The sequence below is a fragment of the Pezoporus flaviventris genome, unplaced genomic scaffold, assembly GCF_033815535.1.
Source record: "Pezoporus flaviventris isolate CSIRO_AGI_PZ_B2104156 unplaced genomic scaffold, CSIRO_AGI_Pfla_v1 ptg000100l, whole genome shotgun sequence".
Taxonomy (NCBI): Eukaryota; Metazoa; Chordata; class Aves; order Psittaciformes; family Psittacidae; genus Pezoporus; species Pezoporus flaviventris.
In genome coordinates, this window is record NW_026892648.1 from 1,027,078 (window position 1) to 1,052,024 (window position 24,947).

At 41.3% G+C, this 24,947-nt stretch overlaps 1 protein-coding gene across 22 annotated transcripts in view; it reads left to right on the forward strand.

The window, feature by feature from the left end:
• The first annotated feature begins 621 nt into the window (after positions 1 to 621).
• CELF4 (CUGBP Elav-like family member 4) overlaps positions 622 to 24,947 on the forward strand; it is a 747,879-nt gene continuing 723,553 nt past the window's right edge. For 4 of the 22 annotated variants that reach the window (XR_009747539.1, XM_061477215.1, XM_061477223.1 and 1 more), the window contains exon 1: positions 623 to 1,281. Coding sequence is in view for 21 of the 22 variants with exons in the window: in XM_061477215.1 (XP_061333199.1) it covers positions 1,002 to 1,281 (280 nt within the window). In the remaining variant the exon portion in view is untranslated. Of the gene's footprint in view, positions 1,282 to 24,947 lie in introns of all 22 variants that reach the window. The other 18 variants (XM_061477213.1, XM_061477214.1, XM_061477216.1 and 15 more) reach the window with 10 other exon arrangements.

The following is a 24,947-nucleotide window of genomic DNA, read 5'->3' on the forward strand; positions in this document are numbered from 1 at the left end:
TACATGAAATAAATATCGGCAGCATGAAAATTAACTGTAGCAATTTCAGTATTTTTCGCCTCCCTCCAAAGAGCTACAATAATACCGTTTGCGCTTTTCTTAGCTTGATGTCATCATCATAATCGGCATAATTAAAAAAAGGAAAGGCTTAAAGAGCATGCATTTATTTTTAGATGCAACAAGAACAGATATAGTAAAGAGAGCTTGTAACATCACAACCACAACAACAACAGCAAAAGCAACCTCTGAGCCCGAGGATTCGTCCGTATCTGAACTGCTTTTATTATCAATTGCGAAATCGGAATAGGAGTAAATAATAAGTAAGAGACACCATCATAACAGGAAGAAGTCAGAACACCTTGGGTTTTGTTATTTTTTTTTTCCCCTTCTCAAATAAAAAGGCGGATTTCATGATGATCACTGAAATTATAAAGACAGCGACTGAGCGGAGGGCTTGGAAAGGAAAAGAAAAAAAAAAAAATCACCATCATTGGTCCTAAAAGCGCAAACGCTCCCCTTTGCTCACTTGGCACAATAGAAATGGACTGTCTCTCAAAGAGCCATGCGCCTAGTGCTATTTATAGCCAGGGGCTGTGTTGGAAGATACCATTAAGCTTCTCCCGGGCAGACAGACAGGGGGGTGGTTGGATGGGAGGAGGGGGTTTAGCCAGTGTAAAGGCAAAAGCGATCCCCCACCCCCAGCCTCCCTTCCCCGCACACACACACATCCACACACTCACACCCCACCCCCTAGTCTGGCTGGGAATTTGAACCGATCCAGCCTGTTTAAACGGAAAGGACACAGATCTTCAATGTAAAAAAAAAATCAGATCAGACCCAGAGAGAGAGAGAGACGGAGAGGGAGGAGTGTGTGTGAGAGAGAGAGTGTGTGTGAAAGAGGGAGAGGGAGCAAGAGAGCGAGAGAGAGGGAGAGAGAGAGGGAGAGAGAGGGAGGGAGAGAGAAAAGAAGAGGGGGAAAAAAAGGAAAGAAGATTTTCTCTATGTATATAAAGATGGCCACGTTAGCAAACGGACAACCAGACAATACCAGCCTGAGTAGCAATCACAGCAACCCCAGCACCAACGGGCATATGAACGGATTAAACCATAGTCCCGGAAACCCATCCACCATCCCAATGAAGGACCACGATGCCATTAAGCTCTTTATTGGGCAGATCCCCCGTAACCTGGACGAGAAAGACCTCAAACCGCTCTTCGAGGAGTTTGGGAAGATCTATGAACTGACAGTGCTGAAGGACAGGTTCACTGGCATGCACAAAGGTGAGTTACCTCCTGAACTTTCCCGAGAGAGACCGGGAGAGAAAGGCAGGCTCTCTCTCCTCTCCGGGTCTCTCTTTCCCTCTTTCCTTTCGATTTCATTTCATTTTATTCCATTTTCAATTGGCCCGGGGGCGGAGGTGGCAAGCAACGGGGGCAGGGAAAGAAATAATAAACCTTCCTGGAAAGAGAAGAGAGAGATGCAGGGAAGGAAGTCAGCTCAGTTTGGGTCATTTATCAGTATTTTTACCTTTTTCCTCCCGTTTTTTGGGGGGTGAGGTGCCGCTGCCCGCGGGCGCCGGGCGCCCGGGCGGGCAGAAAGCGGCGGCAGGGCTGGCGGGGAGCTGTCCGCCCGCCGGTGGTGCTGAAAACGGGAATAGGATTTCTTTATTTATCCGTGGGAGCAGCACATTTTCCACCCAGGGGTGTGTGTGTGTCCGTGTGTTTGCGCTGGGCTGGGAAGCCCCTATTTTACAACTGTTGTGTATCGGGCACCAGCACCTTCCTTTTTTCTTCTTTTCTTATTTTTATTTCATTTTTGTTTTTACTGCTCTTACAATTGTTATCTGCAGTCCACTCCAAAGCCAAAAGTAGAAGGGAGCGAGTTGCTCCAGAGATGAGGGGAGTATTTAATTTTGGCTTTGCTCAGTGTGGGAACAGGGATTTAAACAACAATAAAAAAGCCTATCTCAAGCGGGGTGGGGGTGTTTGTACGAAATCACGACTGGGGTGTGTGTGTTGGAGAGGGTGAACCAGGAGGGACAGGTGGCAGTTTAGTTCCAGAGGAGAGAAGTCTCCAAGCAGGCATATTCCAAGCACTACTTTAATGTGCTTAAAGTCCATCCCGGGAACTTTTAAGATTTTCTTTAAAGGCAGTGGAGGCATACTCCCCGTGTGATGCCTCACTCACTCCATCCCCTGCCTGCTCCTTCCTCTGCTTAGCTCAGGCTTTCCGGAGGTGCATTTCAGATTAGATGATGCTACGTTTTGGGGGTGGACGAGGGTGTGTGTAGTGGGGGAGAGATGCTTGGATCCTCGGTTAAGAAAGTAGGACTCACAGGGAGGAAGTTGAAGATAATTTGAATGGTAGCCCCGCTTAGGAGCAGAAGGGACCCAGGAGTGAAGCAAGCCACTTTGTTAACTCAGGTTCTGTATATACATGTGTGTGTGTGTTTGTTTCATTGAATATGTAGTTATTAAAAAAAAAAAAAGAAAAAATAAAAACAAAAAGATCAGATCAGAGCTAGTTAGGGTGTGACTCCAGATTTAATGCGGGAGGAGAAAGGGTTTTGCAGGGGATTACGGGGGGAGTGGAAGTTGTATGTTTTACAGGAGGGATTCAGTAACAGTGTCTACTCCAGCTTGGTGGACTCCCGACAGGGAGAGTCACTGGTAATGGCATTACTGGCTTCCCAGCTTTCCAGATGCCTTGGCAAATTGTAAATCTTGAACTTAAAGGAATGTTTAGCTGGTATCTCTTCCCCTTCCCAATCGCTCCCCTGCTCTCTTCCACCCTCAAGAAACGTGAATGAAAATATACCCTGATGGTCCAAAGTACCAGTTTCACATAGGCTAGAGAAAACGTTCAGGACTCAGGGACTGGGGACTCAGTCTGACTAAGTTGGAGGATATTTCTTCCTTCTTTGCTTGCCGGTTGCTCTAAACACCCTTCTTATATTTACAATTATCAGTGTAGCCCTTTCGAACCATGCTTTCTTCTCGGACTAGCTTCCTAGAAGCCACATAAAGGTCTGATGGGCATCATTTAAACATGACATCCATACTATAATAATTATCAATAACAATAAAAATGCTAGTAAAAAGCACACGGAAGGAAAGGTCCTGAGAGGTTTTGTCTAAGATACGAGGCATAGTGAGAGTAGGCACTGAGCTCGTGTGTTCGCGCATGTGTTTACAAAAATTATCTCAGGTTTCTGTAAACCAAAAATAACAACAGTAAAAGCTACACTAAAGAGAATCACTCAACATAGTGCAGAGGATATCTTTGAGCTAACACCTTAATAAAGGATTTTTGTGATGGGAGAGGTAATTTTGATTTGTTGGTGAGATTGTATTCTTTGTTATGCTCTATCTTAAACCTGTAATTAATCAATCTATGCGATAACTTTAATTTCTAGTTCATAGATGTGAATTATTCCTCTTCCAGTTCAGTTTGCTTTTACTGTATGCCTGCATTCACAGAGACAAACTCAGGAAGCAGGGGAGAGAAGAAGAGAGAGAGGGATCATTTGTCTTGCTTGGATGTGTTTAACACATATTCCTGAATTAAGCAAGATACTAACTTCATTCCCCTTCATTTCATTTCTGTTATAAAGCAGCAACCTAGGAAAAAAGCCAGGTGGGAAATCTTGTCACTTCATCAAACCAAACTGCACGAGTTCATCTTGACAGAAACAGCAATTTTTAACCTCCTAGAAGTTTTGGACTTTGGAGGGAAAAATGATGATGATGATTGTTATTTTGCAGGTTAGGGTTTGAGTGAAGCTTCAATAGACACTGAGTTGGCAGCATTTCAGGGATCGGTTTTATTTAGTACATCCGAGAAGAGTTTGAACTCCTTTCTAGCGATGCCGCTGATTTATTAGCTAATCCTGATCAAAATGTGCCTCTGGCTACCTGGAAAAAAATTACTTTCTTGCCAGTAGTGATTAATTACTATTAAGTCAAAAAGCATGATGGGGCTTTGAAGGATGAAGGTTGTGTTTGGCTTTTTTTTTTTTCTTTTTTCATTTTTAATCTATTTTTTTCTTTTCCCTTCTCTAAATGCAGTCATGTGAAGCATAGTATTCACTCAGATCTCCTCATTATGGCTTTGTTTTGCAGGCATGAGTGAAGAATTGTATAAAGATAGTCCAACTTGGCTCTCAGGGGTAGGTTGGCAATACGAAGCCCCAAGATGCTTTCCATAAGTGATGCGTAATGCTTATACATTAATTGATCCATCACTCTCAGTTGATTTCATTCCTAATCCAGGGGAGGAGGTTGTGGTAGAGGTATACCTTGAAGGGTTAATACTGGGCTGTAGTTTATTTAAGTCTATGGAGAACAAACCTTGGGTGTGGAGAGGGAGAAGGTGGGTTTGTGTTGGAAGGAGGCAAGAGACAGGAATTAGTTTCAAGTGAAAACATAACAACCAGAGTAATTTCAGGTGTAAATACATTGAAATGAGAGCACAGTATGTGTATTCCTGAAAATGTAATGAAGAGATACTCTGGTGCTCCTGTATAGCAGGAGGAAATTGAAAATTAAGAACCTGAAGACAAAGTACATGACTATGCCCCCTCCCAAAAACACTATCACAAAAGGAGAGTGAAGTCCCAGGTTACTTCACCAGCAGCTCTGGCGGATAACAAGCCAGATACCAAGGAAGAAGCATAGGAGCAGGATTCTTCTGCAGGCATATGAAGAGTGAAAAGGGTACGGGGGAAGCAGCATGTGAGAGAAGGCGGGAAAAGCTTGCCAGATCCCTGAGAAAACGAGCTTTCATGGAACAAACATTGCTGCTGCATATTTCCCCCGTCTTCACTTCTCTCCACACGGGGCAGGAACAAGCTTCTGCTGTGGTACTTTGCTGTAGGGTTGGGAGGAGGCTGTGTGCTGAGATCCACGGGTAGAAATCTACCGGGGCTGAGCTGACCCACCCACATGCTCACACATACACACTCACACACACATGCACTAATCACACTTGAACCATTTAGGAAGCCATTCATTCATAACTTTTCCCCTTCTTACCTAGCAGTGGAGTATGCTTAAAGGCTGAGTTACTGGGAGACATAAAGGTTAGTGCTCTCAGGACAGCCATATTATAATGCATTATCTTTGAAGTCATTTAAGGCCAATTTAAGTGGTATTTAGTATAATATTTATGAATTAATGTAATCTAAACATAAGACTGTCCCCATAGGTTTAAACAGCCTTTTCTATCTAAGCTTGCTTATACCCAAGGTCTGAAATGCGTTTTAATTTAAAACATACAGGTCTCCATAATATTCTATTTAGGTAGTCAGAAGAAATCAGCATTCTACACTTAACTGAGGTTTACTGACACACATGCGTGTGAGTGCACTTAAAGAGTGGAGATAGTGTGCAGTGGGAAAGCAAGGCTCTTCATAGACCGGAGATCTACAACAGTCTTTCAACCCTTATTTAGGAGTGGGGAAATCACAAAATCCCAAAACCTCCTTGAAATCCACTACTGCAGATCCCGTGGTTAGAATGGTGCTTCTACCTGACTCGAACCTCACTCAATCAGCATTCAATGCAGCTAGAAAAATGCAGCATGAAAAGAAGAGTTTAGTTCTTTTCCTGTTCTACCTTCTAAAAGTATAAATAGTTTTTAAATTTAAGACACCTCAGGGGTAGGTAATCAAGGCTTCCATTCATTATATTCATTCTGTTTGATTACAAAGATAGATGATAGAAAAATGAAAACCTTGTTAAGTCTAAAGATGTTTATGAAGGTTTTGGATGTCTTAGAAATTCAAAGGTGCAATGAAAATGAGCATTCAGTTAAGGCGATATATTTGTGTATATGTATAAATGTATAGATTTGTATGTGTGTATACATACAGAAAAAGAGATGTACACATATTCATGCATATAGCCTTTGGGAAATGGAAATTCAGTTGAAAAGAAGCACAACGCAATACAGGTGCTGAATAAACTCCTCCATAATTGAAACATAAGGCTTGCCTGGCTGAAAGCAACACATACAGCATTTAGTATGGTAGTAAACCAAACAAGTCTTAGGGAGGTAAATGCACAAATAAACTGGAATAAAACAGAGGAGGCTTTATGCCTTAGGTCTAAAGAACAACCCCTTAAAACAATCAAAATACAATTGGATAGGTTGATGGAAGAGAGAGGAAAAAACCAACCCTCTGTACATTATAATCTCCCAACAGTTGAACATGCATATGTTTTGATAATATCAAACAGATAGCCCTGATCACCTTATAAATTAGAATGCTGCATGTTAACTCTTTTTCCAGGGGTCTGGACATGGATTCTCGTTTCTAAAAGCAGCTGCATCCAGTTATGATGCTGTTGTTACGGTTGTGTCAGCATTTCCAATACAAACTCCAATTTTCTGGGATCTCTCGCTTGGCTGTTAAGTTTTGCACTGAAAGCTGTTCTTCAGCTAGCCCCACTACCACATCATCTAATCACCCTTACAAGAATGGATTTGCTTTAAAGTTACAGAATATGGATGAAAGAAAGAAATTAAAGTTTGTGTTTCTAGAGATTTTGTTTCTTCTCTTGCCTTTCTTCAGGTTAGACTTATATTTTCTACACATTTATGATTTACGATTGTTTTTATCCCTCAATATCTACACATATTGGTGCCTTCAGACATTTTAGGGAACGAGGAAAGTAATTCTTTTTTAAAAAAAAAAGAAAGAAATAACATCAACAGCCAGACTTCATAGTATTTGCCTGGCCAAACCAAGGTTTTAATTAAAAGAACTTTCTAATTTATGAAGTGTAACAGGGACACTTTAGTTTTTGTTTTATACATATATATTTCTTTTCCTGTATTCAGCAGAAGAGATCGTGAACATCAGCACTGAAGTAGGGGGAAAAAATGAGGATCCTTGTCACCTTGGATGAAAAGCGTGGTTCATCTGGTCCTGCATCCTGCATCAGCCAGTGGCCAGTGCCACAGACAGAGCTTTCTTTAGAAGGGGATTCAAACTGCATACTATAATAAAAGCCAGGCAGCTGATAGAATAGTCTTTTGAAGGAAGTTGTCAGAGAGTATCTGGAAATTTTGCCTAGGTAAAGAGTGAGTGAGGTTGTGGAAAGTGTCTTGTGCTCAACCAAAAAGTGAATTGCACCTGTCAAGGAGGGCGGGCAGAGGACTCTGTATTCACGGTGGTCAAGAGCAAGGGGCAAAAGGGGCTGGATGATCGAGGAGGGCATCCCTTAGCCTTAAAAGCTGGAAATGAGCAGCCACATTTTTCAGCAGAACAACAGGGTGTTTTTTATCATTCATACCCTGTGTGTGTGCATACCAGCCGCACTGACCCGACAGACCATAACGACACTAAAGGAGCTGTTACCGTCCCTCCCGTCAATCAAGTGTGAACCGAGGCGGGTTTATGCGACAGGCATTAATGGTTCAAAGGGAGAAAAAGTGGGGGAGATGGTCTAGGCTGTTGGGCTGCTTACCTGCATTTAAAACAGAGAAAAAGCATCAGATGCCCAAAGATTCATGTAGGTATTGGTAATAGCCTTAAAATAATATTCCATCAAAGCATAGGACTGCAGAGCTTAACAAGACCTGTCCATCAAGTGCTGCCTTATTTCTGCCCCATAAAAGTTTGCACTAAACAGGTGAGGTGTTAAGTGAGCTAAGTTGAATCCCAGCCTTAACAAATAGGCTAGTGTTTCATTAATCCCAGCATCATATTTACTTAGGGAGCAAAGTCTTGTTGCCTGCTTGCTGGGCAGAAGTCAGTGAGATTTTTGCCATCACTTCGGTCATTTTGTGCTTGGACATCCTGGTGCAAGCTTGCAGTTACGCAGTGTTTCACATTCTCTTTAAAATTCTGGATTGTGGGTTTACATAGCAAATCGTGGCACTTACAGTTAATGCTACCAGATTCTGCGCTTACTGGCTTGTCCCTTAACTTAGTTTTTTTTTCTGCAAGTGAAACTAAAACTAAAACAAAACTGAGGAACTGATAAAAGCCTGACCTCTGACGCATTTCTCACTCACTTAACTGCTCCACTGATGCCAGTATGACTGTTGCTGGGGTTTGTCATGGCAGACTGACCCTTATGTATTAAAATTCTAAGTGGAAAAAAAAAGGAAAAATAATAACCATGTCGAGTTCAAGTTATGGGTTTTCTTCCACTGTCGCTTCACTGACTGAGCTGGGATATTTATATTATAGGGGCCTCTCTCTCCTCATACCTCCTCAAGATGCGTAGTCGCATTTTGGGGATTGCAGGATCTATTGAATCACTTTGCACTGCATCTCTTGGTGTGGGCTGGAGTCAGGATGTCACCACAGACACTGCATTTGTTTGCTTTTGTCACTCTGAGCCACAGCCTGAATGCACACACAGGTGAATGCAGCTTTTAATATGCATTAATTATATCCAACTGACATTCCATTGAAGGAAGAGAGGGCTTATTATTGTCGCTCCTTAAAATAAAGATGGATGAGAGCTCTAAACCTCTCAAATAAAGTGCCTGACCATACGTAGTAGCTAAAAATAAATAATATACAGCCATCTATTCCATGTAAATGAATGGCAAGACATATAGATATAGGCATTGTGTTAAGTTTGTCAAGCAGAAGCAGCCAAAAATATTGATCAAGGCAAAGGGGAAAAATTGATAATGAACTGAACTCCAAGAAGACTTTAATTGACAGTGACTTCTGTGAACCAGCTTTGGACAGTATATATAAACTGACCACGATGTAACTTTATTGCAATGTACTCTCCTTTAATTAATTGCCACCTTTGTTAAGACTGGCTACAGATCAAAGGTTTAAAGATACTTAACAGGTTCTTAGTAACAAACCCTTCAGAAGCATTAGAAATATCCGACAGCTCGGCCAATGAGGCATGCAGATTTCGATCTACCTCACCCTTATCTGTTTATTTCTTCCTCCTTTGTTGAACATGGACAATCATTGTTTAACATTAACTATTTCATAGATGTCTTTGTTGGCAGTGTTGATGCCTACAGGGATATATATTTGCCAGTGAAAGGGGCCTTCGCTGTTAGTTCTCTAAAAGTATTTTAATGCCAGAAAGTTGCTTACGGTTCAATAGACCATGGTGCAATGCAGACACAGTGTGTAATGCAGGCTATTCTTTCCTCTTTATATGCTGAAGTTTGTAATTCCCTTATTTAAATCTAAAAAAAACCATAAAAATACATAGTTTACATGAAAGATGCGGCAAAGAACGAACTTTTACTTGAAAAGGGCATACACAGAGGTAGAAGCGTGCCTACTACATTTGTATATCGTACACACATAAAACCATTTATTATATATGCATATTAATGAAAAGGTAAACATGCTGGTATAGGTCTCTAAATAATTCCTTTCTAAAAGGAAGAGATCATACTCTTGCTTGAAAGTGGCAGGTGACTTAACAGGCTATTCCTGGAATTATATGCAGAGTTTAATATGATACATAGTTTTTTGTTCATTACTAATTTAATGACACAGTCACACTTAATTAATCTACCTCTGGTTTATTTGTACATTGTCTCCGAAATATTTTAGAGGCAACCAGGCTGACTTCCCAGTGCGCTGGGGCAGATAACTCTGGACATGAAGCTTCTTCAAACAGAATAAAAATGGACCTCTGCAGACAGAGTTGGTATGATGAGATCTGACTGCATATTTGGCCTTTTTCTAATTCAAATGCCTGTGTATATAATACACAGAGACTGTGTATGCACACATGTATCGAAAGAGCAGACTTACATTTGCACATAGTTCCTCTCCTTTTCTGTCCCTAAGGATAGATTCGCATCACATAATATGCATCACTCACTGCAAATGCACACAAATATCTTTGTTGGATTCGGTAGCTTCTTGCAGATAGATGTATAAAGCAGTATCAGCCTAATAATATCCCTATAAAACAGTGCTTCCTTCCTAGGATTCAGAGGGATGAAGGTTGTCAGAAGATCAAAAGATATATCACAGTGTGCTTGTAGAAATCCCTTGATTATGTTTCCTCTCTATAATGCTCTAATTCACTATTTGATCAATTGTAAAAGGGCTGGTGCTTTAAGAGGGAAAAAAAAGATATTTGGCTACTAGATGCTTGAGGGTGAGTGAAACTCACACCTAAAATTATATGTAGCAATACAGTAATGAGCTTATCAATACTTCTTTAAGGAATCTGACAGCCCTATAGGAGAGATTCAGTTCTGTGAGCAAAGGTCACAATATAGATATTGCTTATTAAGACTATCGATAGCCTGCTTGACCAATCTAACTAGAGACTGTATAATGTACCTGCTGTTAACAGTCAGGGAGGAGAACTATGGAGAATTTACAGAATTGCCCCCATGTAATATTAATAATATTGATTGATTCTAATAATATAATAGGGTAAAGATGCACTTTGAAACGGTGCATGGGCGGTGGGAAAAGAAAGGGAAATACCTTTGTTGATTAGATTAAACTGGCTTGCACCTCCATGAAAGCTAGCCCAGAGGAAACTTAGTTTTCTTTCCTCTTACATACAGGGCTCTGTTTCTTGCCCATTGTTTCACCTGGCCCAGACAGAAGCATGATACCTCTTTCTGTAGGATCGCGTCTTTGCCTGGCAGTTGCAGAGAAGGCGAGGGTTTGAGTAACTCAGGGCAGTCAAGACCATTTTTGTCAACCAGTTCAGCCCTCATCAGAACAGGATTAATCCTAGAGAGCTCTTTTTCAACACAGCAGTGCAATGAAAGTGCTTAATAGTTTTTATTTTTTCACACCTTTATCAGCATTTAAGAAATGGGGGGTGACTGTGTGTGTGTGTGAATGTGGAGAAGTGGTGAAAGTAATTATTTCTATGATATATATTATCTATAATTGATGGGAAAGGGTTCTGCGGAGCAGCTACCGACCTGCTCCAAAGCCTGCTGAAGTCTTCAGGAAAACTCTACCTTGCCTGCAGCAGTGTTTGGACTGGGCTCTAAGTTACGGGCAGTTCTGAAGATACGGGTCCTTGAGGCAGGAACAACTAATAGTATGAATGTGACTGCCTTAAGGCTGTTACTCATCTAAATCCAGATACACAGACCTGCTTGCTTCTGAATTCCCTAACTACTCCCTCTTCAACAATAGGCTGCCTTATCTAGGTAAGCTAGTTCACTCCTTTTGCTATACCATTCAGCTTGAAGTGTCTCCTTCCAGTTTCGGTATGCTAGTTTCAAGATGGTTTGCATTTCATTATGCCTTTTTTTCAGTTTACAGGGGAAGTGTTTTTCTTTTGTGAGCTTTTAATTGCTTTTAAAAGCAATTTATTTGGTCGTAACCCATCTTCAATAATACACGGTTGAGGATGCAATTTTTCACCCTCTTTTATAAAGATATATTGCTGTTCAGTTATGCCATTCTGCTGGTTTTGTTCTGTTTTGTGCATTTGGAGGCAGTCTGGCAAATTTTTTTGCTTTGTTTTTCTTCTTCCTATGTTTTTTTTTTTTTATTATGGATTCTTTTTTTCCCCTTTAAGGAAAAGAAATCTCATTCCAGATACTGGCAATAAATGAGAAAAGTAGGAGTGGAAGTGAGGAATGGGGAAGAGAACCAACAAAAATCCTTTGGCAAAGTTTTTAAAGGCATTCCATTACTGCATGTTTATTTGTAAGAGTCTGGATTCATTCAATTTTGATACCGAAAAAAAAGAGTGTCTTGCAAGAGATTTAACACCAAGTTTAGTCATTGACAGAGAAGAAAAAATTAAAAATAAAAGCCAACTTATAGAAACACTGGAAGGAAATACACACTAAAGATCTTGCAGGAGATAAGGGTGATGGACTAATGCTAAGTTTTACATTCTACCATGATTTAGTAAAAGTTAACACCAAGTTAACCAAACAAATAAGCAAGAAAAGGAAACATTACATTTCTTCTTCTAGGTTATTTGCTAGTGGCTAATACAACTCAGACATGCCCCTTTTAAATTGCTGCCTGTGTCTGCAGCTTCATTCAAAGGAAGGGCATTATCTGGTGGGTGAGGGCCGACAGTGAGGATGCCTGGGTCCTAATCGCGGTGTGGATAATTACTTACCAACACTCTGATGAAGTCACTTAAGCTCAGTGCCTTCAGGCCTGATCTGAAACTTGTTGAATCAGTGGAAAGATTCCCATTGGTTCCAGTGTGCTATTGATCTTTCATTTCCTCATCTGTAATATTAGGCCAGTTGTATTTCTTTATTTTATTTCTCCCTTTTTTTTTTTTTAAGGAAAAGTTGTTGACATAAAATAGACGTTTCTTTTTTAATCACTAAAGGTTTTAATGCATCTCTGATGACAAACGTGTTACATCAGGGCCCCTTCCAGTGCAGATCAGGAAAACACGCTTTCAAAAAACACGTGGTAGGGAGGTGGAAAATTAGCTTTGCTCATTTCACTTGTAGATGCATATTTGCTTCTGCTTTGCTAAGAAAGGGCCAATGGCAATTTTGTCAGGCTTTTTTGTGTGAGTAAGATTCAGCGTTTGTAATTTCTCTGTCTACAGGAATATCATCATTCACTGATTCAAGATCCTGATTTTTTTTTTCTTCTTCTAGTGAATCACATATATACTCTTCATTGTTATGGCAACTGAGGGAGCTGCAAAGCTCAAGGATTTGATGAAGGGCTGCATGCCACCTTTCTTCTCCAAGGGCCTGATCCAAACCTCTTGTTTGCAATATAATTTGTATCAAGCTGAAGGGATCTGCCTTCACCGGGTCAGTAAAAAGACCACGTTCCCTCTAGACAAGTGTACTTCTGCCTTTGGTATGTGCAGATGCAGTTGGCAGTTGCCGTCCATTTACTGAGAACCAACCCAGCTCTCTCTGAAGTCAATAGTTAGACTCTGACCCAGTCTCACAAACAACAGACGGACACTATGTGAATCCTTAAGTAGGGACATGAACGTTCCTGACTTTGGCAGAGCAAGGTAGACTAGAAGGGAGTTTTGCCTGCTGTTATCCAAGAGGTATGTTATTGTGGGGAATAAATAAGATTTCAGTGACCTGAAGTATCCAGCCACAACAAAATTAATTTAGAAAACCTTTCATTTAAAAGGAGGGTTTCGGGAGATCATCTACCTTGAAGATCTGACAAGCAAATGAGTCAGGCTGCTTGTTTCTTTTTAATTATTTCAGTTGCAGCTTTAGTTAATCAACAGCAACATAGATGGGGTGGGTTTTTGTGTTTATTTTCGGGTTTCCACCCCATCTGAGCTTATGTATTTTATGAAATAAATGGAGGATCTGGAGTGTGCATGTGTTGATTATCTAACCCCTAGTCTATTTGAAATCATCACAGTGCACTCAAGTCAATGGTATTCTGTCAAAGGTGGAGAGGGAACGTGCTTACAGTGTGAGTGTGTGAATGTGATGTTATTTGATTGCCTGAAATCCAACTAAGTCTCAGTTTCAAAGGCCTGGGGGCAGCAGGGAAAGTATTTGTTTGTTTAATTATTTATATATTTACTCAGCTTTACTGTCAGTGTTTGCAGATAGTGGGGGGGTGGTGTGTGATGTGGAAACTGAGGAAGGAATGCTGGGTTCTTGTTTGGAGGGGTACGTGTTTTGTATTAGTCTTAATCTGTTCTTCTATATAATGGTTGCTTTGTGCTGTTAAATGATTGCTTGTTACTAACTGGTTCATTGAAAAAGGCCAAAAAGGTATTGCTAGAATTACATTTTATGTGTTTATTCATACAAGGACAATAGGTTTGTCTTTCCCCTGTCTTTTCCCCTACACTGATTCAGGGACAAGATCTCTCGCAGCAGTTTCTTAATCCCTAATAGCTGAGCCATCAGTCAGTGCAGCAACCATGCTCCTTGCTACCCAACAAAAGACATTTATCCAACTGTTAGTGAGTGGCTCACTCTCAGGCTCGGTTCTCCACCCCTGGTCATTGTGTTTGCTCTCCAAGCGCTGCACATGGGTTTTTGCTGGCTGGGTTTTCCAAGGCAAGATCTTCATCCTCTCTTCTCAAGCCTCCCGTGGTTGCAGGTATAAGCATGGGTGCTTGGACCATGGGCTCAGATCCACCCCCAGCGTCAGGTCCCTTCCTCAGGTGCCACTCCAGGCTCACTGCCCATTTCTCACATTATCCTTCTCATCCTACCTGTCCTCATAGTCATTTATTTTCCAACCTCTGCTGCTCCAGATCTGTTTCCCTAGCTCTTGTCGTTGCTGCTAGTACTCCTCTTCCCTTGATTCAGCTCTGCACCAACGTTTTGCCCTTGTGCTGTCACTGGCTGTCACCCCTGTAGAGAACACTTCACCGGTTCATATTGCAAGTCACCACTCTGATTCTCTTAGACCACATTAACTACCTCTCCTGCCCTTTCTCAGTTCTCCCCTGAATCGGATTTGGGAAAAAGAAGAGCCATAGTGGGGAAATATTTTCAAAAAACACAGGTAGTAGTAGAAAAACCCACACTCAAAAAGTATATGCACATATGTAGATACACAGACGTATTTCTGCGCAAAAAATTCTGAGAGAGTAGACAGTAAAGGTGGTTTGTTTTTTTTTTTTATTTTATTTTGAGGTTCACAGCACGATGTCCTCTTTCAAAGATTAAAAAAAGAAATAAACAGTGCAGTAAGTCTATAATTTCGCCAGGCAATTGCACCTTTTTTTATATTTTTTTTTTTTACTTTTCTTGTTTCATTAAATCAGCAGCAGATTTCTCACACCTGAACAAAATCCTGCATACATTTTCCTTTGAATTCTTAAAATCGTGATCTTATTCTTAACTATTCCTGGCAGCCACTTCTGGGACTACAGTTCAGCTTCTTGCAAAAATATTTTTCCCTGCTGTTTTGAAGCAAAACTACCTCTCAGCTCCAGGACCCTTTTCTAGCAACCCCAAGTTAAAGAAAGAAGGCAAAATAAGCCTTTGATGTAGCGCGACATCAGTCTTCTTCATTCAGAGGTAGGTAGGAAAGTATTAGAGTCCTGTTTCTAGCCCAGCCCTCTTACTAACCATAAGTGTCTCACCAGATCCTGCTCCTAGACCTTGCTCTTCTTCAGTTTGCTGTGTGTAAAGAGGAATTTATGAAATCCAGCTTTGCAAAGAGCTTTGTGTGTATTTAAGGTAGAAGTCGTGCTGTAGCTTTAGTGGTGATGGTCTAAGGTTATAAATGAGACAACATTTGTAAGGACAGTTAATATCTTTTATTAGTCAAGCTGATATAGCTGGGGAAAAAAATGACAGACTTCCTTGTGTGCCTGAAAGCTTGTCTATTTTTTTCCAACTGTATCAGTTGGTCTAATAAAAGATATTACCTCTCCTGGCAAGCCTTGTCTCATTTGAGGTGTAAAGCATGTAGGCTGATTATTTAGGCCTGGTTTTTGTCTGTGTTGAGGGATCAGACATTTCCTCACCTAGGTAGCCAGGGGAAGAGCAGTTTGGGCTGGTGGTCCCTTCTCTCACCTTCTGTGATCAGCAGCAGTGGCCATCTCACAAGCATTAAGAGGCGCAGAGAAATTCTGACAGCCCCTGTTTTCTGATCCTGGAGATGTCCTTTCTTTTTTGCTGTTCTGCTCCCTTACAAAGCACCACATGCCCTCTTTTCACCCCTGTGACTGTGATTTATTTATAAAATTGCTGTGTCTATGTGCATGTACGCGTGTGTGAGGGCAATCACACAAACATCCCTAAGCTGCCGATCAAGCTGATGAGCATTTTCTGATGTATTTAGCAAGTAATAATGCAACCCACAGGCAAAAAGTACAGCAAGAAGAACAGGTAAGGTACTTAAGCTGGGGAAGACTTCGGAAGGAAGGGATTTTTCTCTCAGCTATGAATAAATTGCAGACCCTTCCATGTCTGGGAGAAGCATTTTGGGTTTTGTTGTTCGATTTCATAAAGCATAGCTGAAAATACTGAGCAGCTGAAAAGAATACAGAGGCAGGTAGTAGGTTTTTACACATGACAAAATCCTACTCATATGCATAAGGCAGCAGTAGAGAGAGGACAGCTATTACTTACGCTTGGCTTTACTACCAAGGAAAACATTGGATCATCTATTCAGATCAGGATAGTCAGCTATGCCAAAGGTTCAATCAAATATTAAACATGGTCAGTAAACTTAAACCAATGTTGGACGTGCAGGAGTTCTGCTCCTTTTCAAGCAAGCACTCAAAGAGGAGAAAGTTTTCTCCTATTAGAGTAATCCTTTTATTGTTTTGTTGTTTGTTTTTTTTTTGTGTTTTGGGGATCCTTTTTTTTCAGACAGGGACCCACACTGTTGTATGTCTTGGTAAAGACGTGTATGTGGGGGTTTGTATGTGTATCTCTTACCCTGTCAAGTAGAGACTGAGTTGTTTTTCCCCGCAAGTTCACATCTTTCTCACTCAGACAATTTCCCGTACGTTTCTAAGAGTTCACCCCATATGCTTTCTCTGTCCATCTGTCCCTCTCCAAATACAATGCTTTCTCTCTCTCGCTCCCTCTCATCATCTGTTCAACAGTTAGAAAGGTGCGCACATGTAAATGTGCGTATTTGCAAACCCATGCAAGGAGATGCTCGTATCTGGCTGCTTTCTGATAAATAATAAATGTACAAAGCCACATCTGCCTCTTTCCTATGAACATTTGGGTGTATTTACACCCTCCAGCCCTTATTTACTCTGACTAGGGGCATTCAGAGGTAGAACATTTTGTAGGGAGCTATGTTTTATGATGTTACCTCTCCCTTCTATTATTCATTCTCTCTGATTTTTATCTAATCTCTCTTTGATTGTCCTGGTGCAGCTTAAGAGACAAAGTGAATTTTTATTACATCATCAATATAATCTCCAGCTAATCAGCATCTGTGTGCATTACCATGCCCCTTTTGGCTTTTCATCTGCGTCCATAAATAATAAGAATAATAATTGGGTCCGGTTTTTTGTGTGTGTGCATATTTGTGTGTGTGTGTGTTGGTATCAGGGAAAGAGTCACAGCTGCACTTTTTCATTTCAGCCAGCTTGTTTTAGCAACATTGGACTCAGCTTTGTGCAGATTGTCTTGACTATTGCCCAGATTAATTTCCTGGTGCCTAATGCTTAAATCATGGAAACAATTATAGCGGACGAATCCATACACATCTTGCAACTGCTGAACTTTGCTGTTAACTTGTACATGCATTTCCGTGGCATTACAGGCAACATGCCCAGTGCTAGTGGAGTGTGGAGCAGTTAACATATATCCCTATACGGGTGTTTAGCCTCTAAATTTTAACTGCATACTTTCTACTCTTTCTTGGGTAGGAGGATTGTACCTCGCGTGTCTTTGAACAGGAAGCCCAGAAACAAGATTTTTGGCTTTTGATCCTGATATTTTTCCACGGCTTGCTGTGTAGCACTTAGCCTGTCACTCAGGTCTGCAAATTTTGCAGAGTTGAGCTCTTATACATGTTTTTCGATTCCCTTTCCAGCTCTGGAAGAACAATGACAATAATACTTCCCCAAAAAGTGAGACTTGTGCCATACTTTGAAATTCTCATTCTTTGTAGAGATGTCTTGTGCATCTTAAACAGAATCACTGTGATTTTTCTTGAAAATACCCTGATTTGGAAGAGCAAACAATGGCACTGAGACTTCAGATTGGCTTCCTGGTGGCTTAGGGTGATACTTACATCTGATACACAAGCTGTAACGCTTGTGTTCTGTCCTGCAGTACCAGAATCAGACCTTTCTGAGTTGTCCAAGACTGATCACAAACACTGTGCCAGAGTTCAATCGGATATGACAGAATCTTCAATAAAAAACACACAAACACTCATGGACAAATTTTAGACCAACGTACTAAACAGGAGCAAAACCCCTTGGAAACGGCCTGTGTTTCATCCAGATGAAATGTAGTTACGGTATAGAGCTGTCCATCCAGCAAAGTGCGCACTCAATTCAAACTATGGAAAGACTCCCAGAACGCAATAGGTTCTTAAAGCTGAGCAGGTGCTTAAACACTTTGCTAGATCCATGGAAATCTGCAGTTTAGATGAAATAATTAAGTGTAGAGGTTTATGGAAGCCAAGTGAAAAGCATAATTCTTTGACTCAGAGATAACACTCCTCCATAGCTGTGACCGAACACTGAAATCATGAATGAAACATCGTATACCTTGAACACTTTGCAGTGTGGATCAAACCCTTCCTATGTTTCAAAATATTTCCTTCCTAATTTTTCTTTTCTTTTTTTTTTTTTTTTTATGGACAGATTTTGATCAGATTTGGACTGGGAATGGGATTTTCTCCAAGCAGAAGGAACAACGGGATATTTTCAGTTCACATGTTCCGTCTTCTTTTTTTATACCAAACCCTTTTCCCTGGCCCTTCCAGCTTCACTCCCTGCTTTGACAAACCATTTATCAGATGGGAAAAGAGGAAGGGGGGAACAAGAATATTTTTGGTTGCTTCTGTTTTGCATGATATAATCCCCCTCTCCGCTTAGCACCTCCGTAAATAGGAGCTCCGATCTGAAATTGGTCACAGCTTATCGCACTCAGGACTAGACCAGATTGGGTTCTGAGTCTCTGTCAACCATGTAATAAAGAAACCAGAGTTTTACACTTTAGACAGATAAAGTTCACACTTTGTATAACATTTCTTGATTTTTCTGGATCCATTCTTGTTTTGCCTTTTGATTTTAAAGCTTTTTGCCTGTGTACTACTAAGTGCCTTTTGATTGTTTCCTTATTTATCTATGCCCTCTTGCCCCTCCTTACACCTCTCCTTACCCAGCTTCCCCAAACCCAGTGGCTGAATCCCCTGGGCAGGTATGAAACCAACATCATTCTCGGATAAAATTCTGCCTTCAAGGATGAAGAGCATCCCCCGTTTGTAACTGGAAGGCATGAAAAAGAACACATCACTTATCTGAATTTGCTGTTCATCCAAGCACTGTTTATGGAGATTTACAGTACCTTGCCTGTGCAAAGAGCTCTATTGCATGGTGACTGCTGGAGGATTTTAGGTGGCTGTATTAGCTGTGGTATTAAAAATGCATCGGAAGGCGCAGGGTGGGAGATTAGTCGGATAGAAAGACTCATGAATGAAGGGTTAATTACATTCAAAGAGGCCATCGTATGGAGCAGAAGAGGCAATAGGTTTCTCTTCTTCAAAATTTACTAAATAGCTGGAAACACGGTTTAATGAATTTTAATGGGATCTTTCTGAATCCTATGCATATTGCATCTGCTGACTGTAGGAAGTCAAAGTATTGTTGAAAGGGAGGGTATTGCCCTACTTTAGGTTTCACAGTTCAGTATTTGAAAAAAAATATTCTGCAACAAGCACTTTATTCAATATATATTTTTCTCCTTATTTAATTCCCCCCCTCCTTTCAAGTGGAAAAGACTTTCAGGATCTGTGAGACCTCAATACCATAGATTATTCTACTGTTATATAACACGTGCTTTACATTTATTGAGCCATCTTGTGCTGTCAAGATAAAGGAGGCCTTAGTATTTTTCCCTGCTTAGGAGCCATCGATGAAGACGTGGTGATGAATTCTGCTCTCAGTTATACCCATGTAAATCTAGAGGAACTGACTCCCATGAATTTATTCCAGGATTACTGCAATATAAATGAGATCAGGATTTGGCCCAGTCTGGTAGGAGAAAGGAAGGAGAGAAAGAGTCAGAGTTGTCTTTTTTCCTTTGCAGTGTGCATGAGCTGGGATGGGATCGTAGGCTGCACAATTCGTTTCTCTGATGGCTCCAGCAGCGGCAGCAGAAAAGCCTATCTATTTGACTCCTATGCAACGCAAACAAGATATTTGCACTTTAGAGATAGCAGGTCACTTGGTAGCTCATCAGAAATTTTGACTACAGCATCTTTACTGTGTTGATTTGCAGCATCATCTTCCATCCCAAAGCTGAAGGGAAACTGAGGCAGGGAATGTCGCAAGACCATCATTTCAGAGCAGCTGTGACTGGCTTCTGCCCGTACTTTTACATGCACCTTCGCTATGCTGAGGTTGCCCATTGACTTGAATTTTCCCTGTCGCTCTTTCTCAAAATACCAGACACGTTCTCAGACAACTGATAGTATAATGTTGCCCTACTTTTCATTAACCTAGGGCCCAGTTCTCCTTCAGGGTGCAGAAAGAGTTGCTGAGACCCTCTCAAAAGAAGCTTTGAGGTTCCCTTGAAGCCAGCAGGAACTGACAGGGCTTAACACTGCAGGACTGTGTTTAGGTCTGTTGAATTAGAACAACTGCAGTGTTTTGACTGCAGCAGCATGATAGGGATGACAAAACTTCTCCATTAAAGGCATTACAATACCTGTATAGAAATGGCCATATATAAATACATATAAATATATATATACATAAATACATATACATATAAATTCACACAGGCACACATGAATAGCAGAAAGAAAGTAAAAACATGCTGGCATCAGGCATTTTTACACCAGTATGCCTGTGCCCACACTCCAGTGTTTACTGGAATAAAGTTTTCTGTGACAAGGTGCTGTTACTCTGGCTGTAGATACCCAGAGGGTATCCCAGCACAGGAATCAGAGCTTCAGAGGAAGTGCAGAGACAACCTCAGATCTGGATCTAAAGTGAGATCTTCCACACTGAGAACAGCAGGAGGACTTTGCACCCAGACTTTCGTAAAGAAGACAGTTATTTCAATGTACTTCTGCAGGACTTGAGATCGTACCTCTTCCCAGTAGGGTATTGGTGCTGCTTTTCCCCCTTGTCTCCCCATCCCTTCCTCATGTGTTTCAGATCTTTTTCTACTTACAAGCAGACAATGGGATGCCTGCTTGAATGGCACAGATAAGTTAGCCACGCAGCTCAGAGCACCAGCCCTAAACCACCTAGCCTCCCTTTGATCTGAATCAAAACAAAAGACGTCGGCATCAAAATGATCCTTTGCCAGGTAGCAGTTATTTTGTGCGTGTTGCCTTAATTCATCTGCAACGAACTCTCATCTCTCTGTGTCATGCCCAATCTGCGCTTGTCTTAATACTTTATCAAGGTGCCAGCAGGCTGCTTCTATCATGGATACAGCTGTGCAAAAGCTGTCAGTGTTTTTAAGTAAAGCATTAAATGATACTTCAGGTGACAGCAATTTTTTATATCCTTAACACCCCCCCCATCCCAAATTCTTTCCTCTTCCCCTCCCTCACCAAACCCAGATGCTGAAGCTCTTATTTTTGTGTTGGCTTTGTGCTGAAATTACGCAATCCCAATATGTTTTCTTTACTTTTTTCTTAATGGGAGCCATTCATTCTAAGGCTTAGAGAAAGAAAGAGGTACACAAATCCTTCTGAGGAGCTACAGACAGAATGAACCTCCCCAGCAAGTGGCCTGTCTTAGTGGTTCATACCCTCTCTGTTTCAGGTGAGCTGCTGAGGTGAGCCCAGAAAAGCCACCCACCTTGCTGGGTCTTGCCACAAGGACAGCCTTTGACTCACAGCCCTATCAAGACTTTTAACACCCCATTACAGCGTTGTTGAAAGCTGGGAGTTCAAAGAGATGGATTTTTTTTTTCCTAGCTCAGCTGTTGGTTTACTCCGCAGACGCTGAGCAAGTCATTTCTAGAGAAAAATTAAAAGTGGCTGTCACTTTCTTTAGTGCCTACTTGTTTTGTATGCTTGATGTGTACATGCTTTGTGGAGGGGGGTCCCTACTTGCAATTGGTGATTGAAGCTGGACTCTAAATTAGAGGCTGATTTAAAAAAATCAAGATATTTAACTTGTTGGCACTGTGTTTCTGATCCTTGCTCTACAAAATCTAAAAACTGGATAAATAGAACTTCCCCATGAAGAACTTTGAGACCTTCCAGAAAGTTAACAAATCGGCATTCACTTGAAGCATCAGGGATCAGACCTTGTCGGACTTGCACTTAGTGTATTTACAAATACTTCCTAACAAGCAGAATTTTGCCAGATTCTTGCTCAGGGGCATTGAGCCTTTTTTTGTGAGTAATAACCAATCAACCCCTATTTTTAACTTCTTTTCCCTCTTCTTCAGAGAGAGGCAACAACTGAGGCACCAGTACCTACGAGCAAACTTTACTCCTAATGTGTCTCCTTCAGCACTAACCCTCTCCTAATAAACCAGCTCAGATTTGATGTAGGCAGGACCAAGGTCAGCCTAGCTTGACTCCCGCTTTCTCTCCAGCACACCAGATACAATGCTGCCACGTTGTGGCTCATTCCTATCTGTTCTACCACATATGGTCAGCCGGTGCTCGGATCTTGCAAGAGAGCATCCTGGCTTTCACTTCTTGGAGGGCCCATGGGCCCTCCAGCTCACATGCTTCATGGTCAGGGATGCCAGCCAGCCCCTCCTCAATAAGCAGAGACTGAACCCCAAACCCCCTCCACGCCAGTGGTCATAAATTACAAGCCCTTTGCGTGCTCGTATCGGTTGTTTCATATGGCTGCTGGTGTTTTGTACAAAGATGCTCCAAGTTGGAAGGGAGAGTGTAGGAATGACAAACTTCATTTCTGAGATAGATACAGTCTGCTTTATGTTTTAAACCACTCTCAAGACCATTATAGACGTGGCTGATGCTTTTGGTGAAAAGAAAATATGCTCATGGATATGTAGGCAGCATCAGGCCACTCTTTTCCTTCTTCATAGAATCATAGAGTCATAGAATAGTTAGGGTTGGAAAAGACCTTAAGATCATCTGGTTTCAACCCCCCTGCCACGGGCAGGGACACCTCAACTAAAACATTCCTCCCTAAACATCCCTTCTCTTTATTGGCTGTCAAGTTCTTGATTCTCTTTATTTTTATTTCCATTGCTTTTTTCTTTATTTCCTTCCCTCCTTTGGGGAAAAAAAAAAACAAACCCTACACACACACAAAAACCCACAGCAGGGCAGGAAATTAAACCTTTCCACAAAGATGCTTTGGTAAGATGCTGCCTTTTCACTCATTTATTTTGCACTGATTATTTTTTATAGGGAAGAAAAGAAGGAGTGAGGGCGAGAGATGTGACAGAGAGGGCAACTGAACAGAGGAAAGAAGGTCTTTTAATTTATTTTGAGAGGTTTGTCATTGGTTGTTGTTTCCCCCCCCCCCCCCCCATGAGAAAACCAAAAGAGCTTTAAACCCATCAGGAACACTCACATGAATTAAACACCAGGTGGAACTGCTCCCATTTCCCTGGATATGATAAGGATAATGGCTTCCTCCTGGCGTGATTCTCCCCATTTCATCCTGGTTAAGAAAGTCTTAGGTGTACTGCAGCACCGCTAGGCATTCCAAGACTCCTTTTAATTCAGGAAATTAATTAATTGTTGTATACCAAAAAGTTGTTTCAAAAGAAAGCCGTAACAGCCCCCTCTTGTTCTTTTAGGTTGATATGAACCATTACAGCCCAGAAGCACTGGATGTCTCTGGTTACCCATTCATTCTCAGTGCTCCCCAGAAGGCACAGTTTGCCTCTGTGCAATCCTCAGAGACAATCTGGCCTTTGGGGATATTGAAATCCAAGGAGCAGGAGGGCAGTGCAGCAAGTTTTGGATGTTGCACTTTTAAAAAGTGCAGGAATATTAAGGGTAGTCACTATTTCCAGGGAAAATATGCCACAGACAAAAAGAATCCAGTGCTTGCTAATAGCAGTTTTACTCTTTCTGGAAAAAGACTTAGATTTTCAGGTTGGCTTTTAACGTTCGAGTGTGATAACATACAGCTGTGCCTGATTCCCTATGAACCCCAACCATTGACTGCAGGCAGGGAATTTTCCAACGTCTCCTATGCAGTGTGGGGTGGCTTGGGGGAATAAGAATGGAGAAAACCTTCTGTAATTTCTCCATCTCTCCCTGGTAGCTATTAGTAAAGGAGGTACCTGCCATCCTCATGCTGTGCAAACACTCCCATACACCTGATAGTGTGTCTGGTACAAGTTTTAAGCAGCTTCTTATTCAGAAAGACTCCACAACCCTGAAAACAGTGTGTTCTCTGTGGTTGTTTGGGTTTATGTTCCTATTGGCATAAAATCACATGAAGGACCACACATTACCCGCTCTTACTAAAGGAAAGGCACAATCTTAAAGTGAATACTTTTATGAGAAGAACAAACCTAGTGAAGAGTGGGAAGTAGTGGCAGAAAAGAGTGGTTTAGTAACCAGAGGAGTGCAACTGGGACTCACATCCCCGTACACTTGATTAACATTGAGGTACTTGTACCTCTGACTGAAATAAGAGAACTGTGAGTCTCTTCCAGGGTACCACTTACAGGGATGTTTTGCTGTTTCAAGACCTAAGTACTTTTTTATGTATCTTTTGGAAGGTCGAAGTTCTGTGACTCAGTTTCCTGAACTGCAGGATAAATGAAGCAATAACCTTATGTCTGGAGGCCAAGCTTAATTCATAGCTGGAAAATAACTAACTGAGATATTTTGAGGAAGGGTCTTTAGGAGAGCTGAATAATATAAAAGGCCCCTGGAGATCAATGCACAGCAGAAGACATGGGGTTTGCTAGTATTTTTTAAAGCACAAGAGAACATTAGAAAATAAACTGCAATGTTGAAGTCCTTATTTTCTTCCAGTTTAGCTCTCAATGCTTCTGTTATTTTTTTCCATAATCATGATCACATTTGTATTATATTTTTTCAGCAACAGCTGAGATCAGGATCGCACTGTGCTAGATGCTGTACCAGCACATACAAACCTAACATATTCCAAGTGGACCTGAACAAGCACACATCCAGTAGAAGAAAGGAAGTACCAGATAGTGATCTTATAGGTTTGGTTCCTAACCCAGAGTTGCACTGAGATTAAGACTCAGATCCTTAAAGGCACTTAGAGCCCAGCTCCCATTGAAATCAATGGGTGTTAGATACCTAAATAGCTTTATGGATCTGAGCATAAATGACTTAACCAAGGGCAGAGCAGCTGCCTACAGCTGGGTTGGGAATTAAACACAGATTACACGAGTCCCAGTCTCATTTCTTAATCACAAAATCATCTTTCATCTCCAT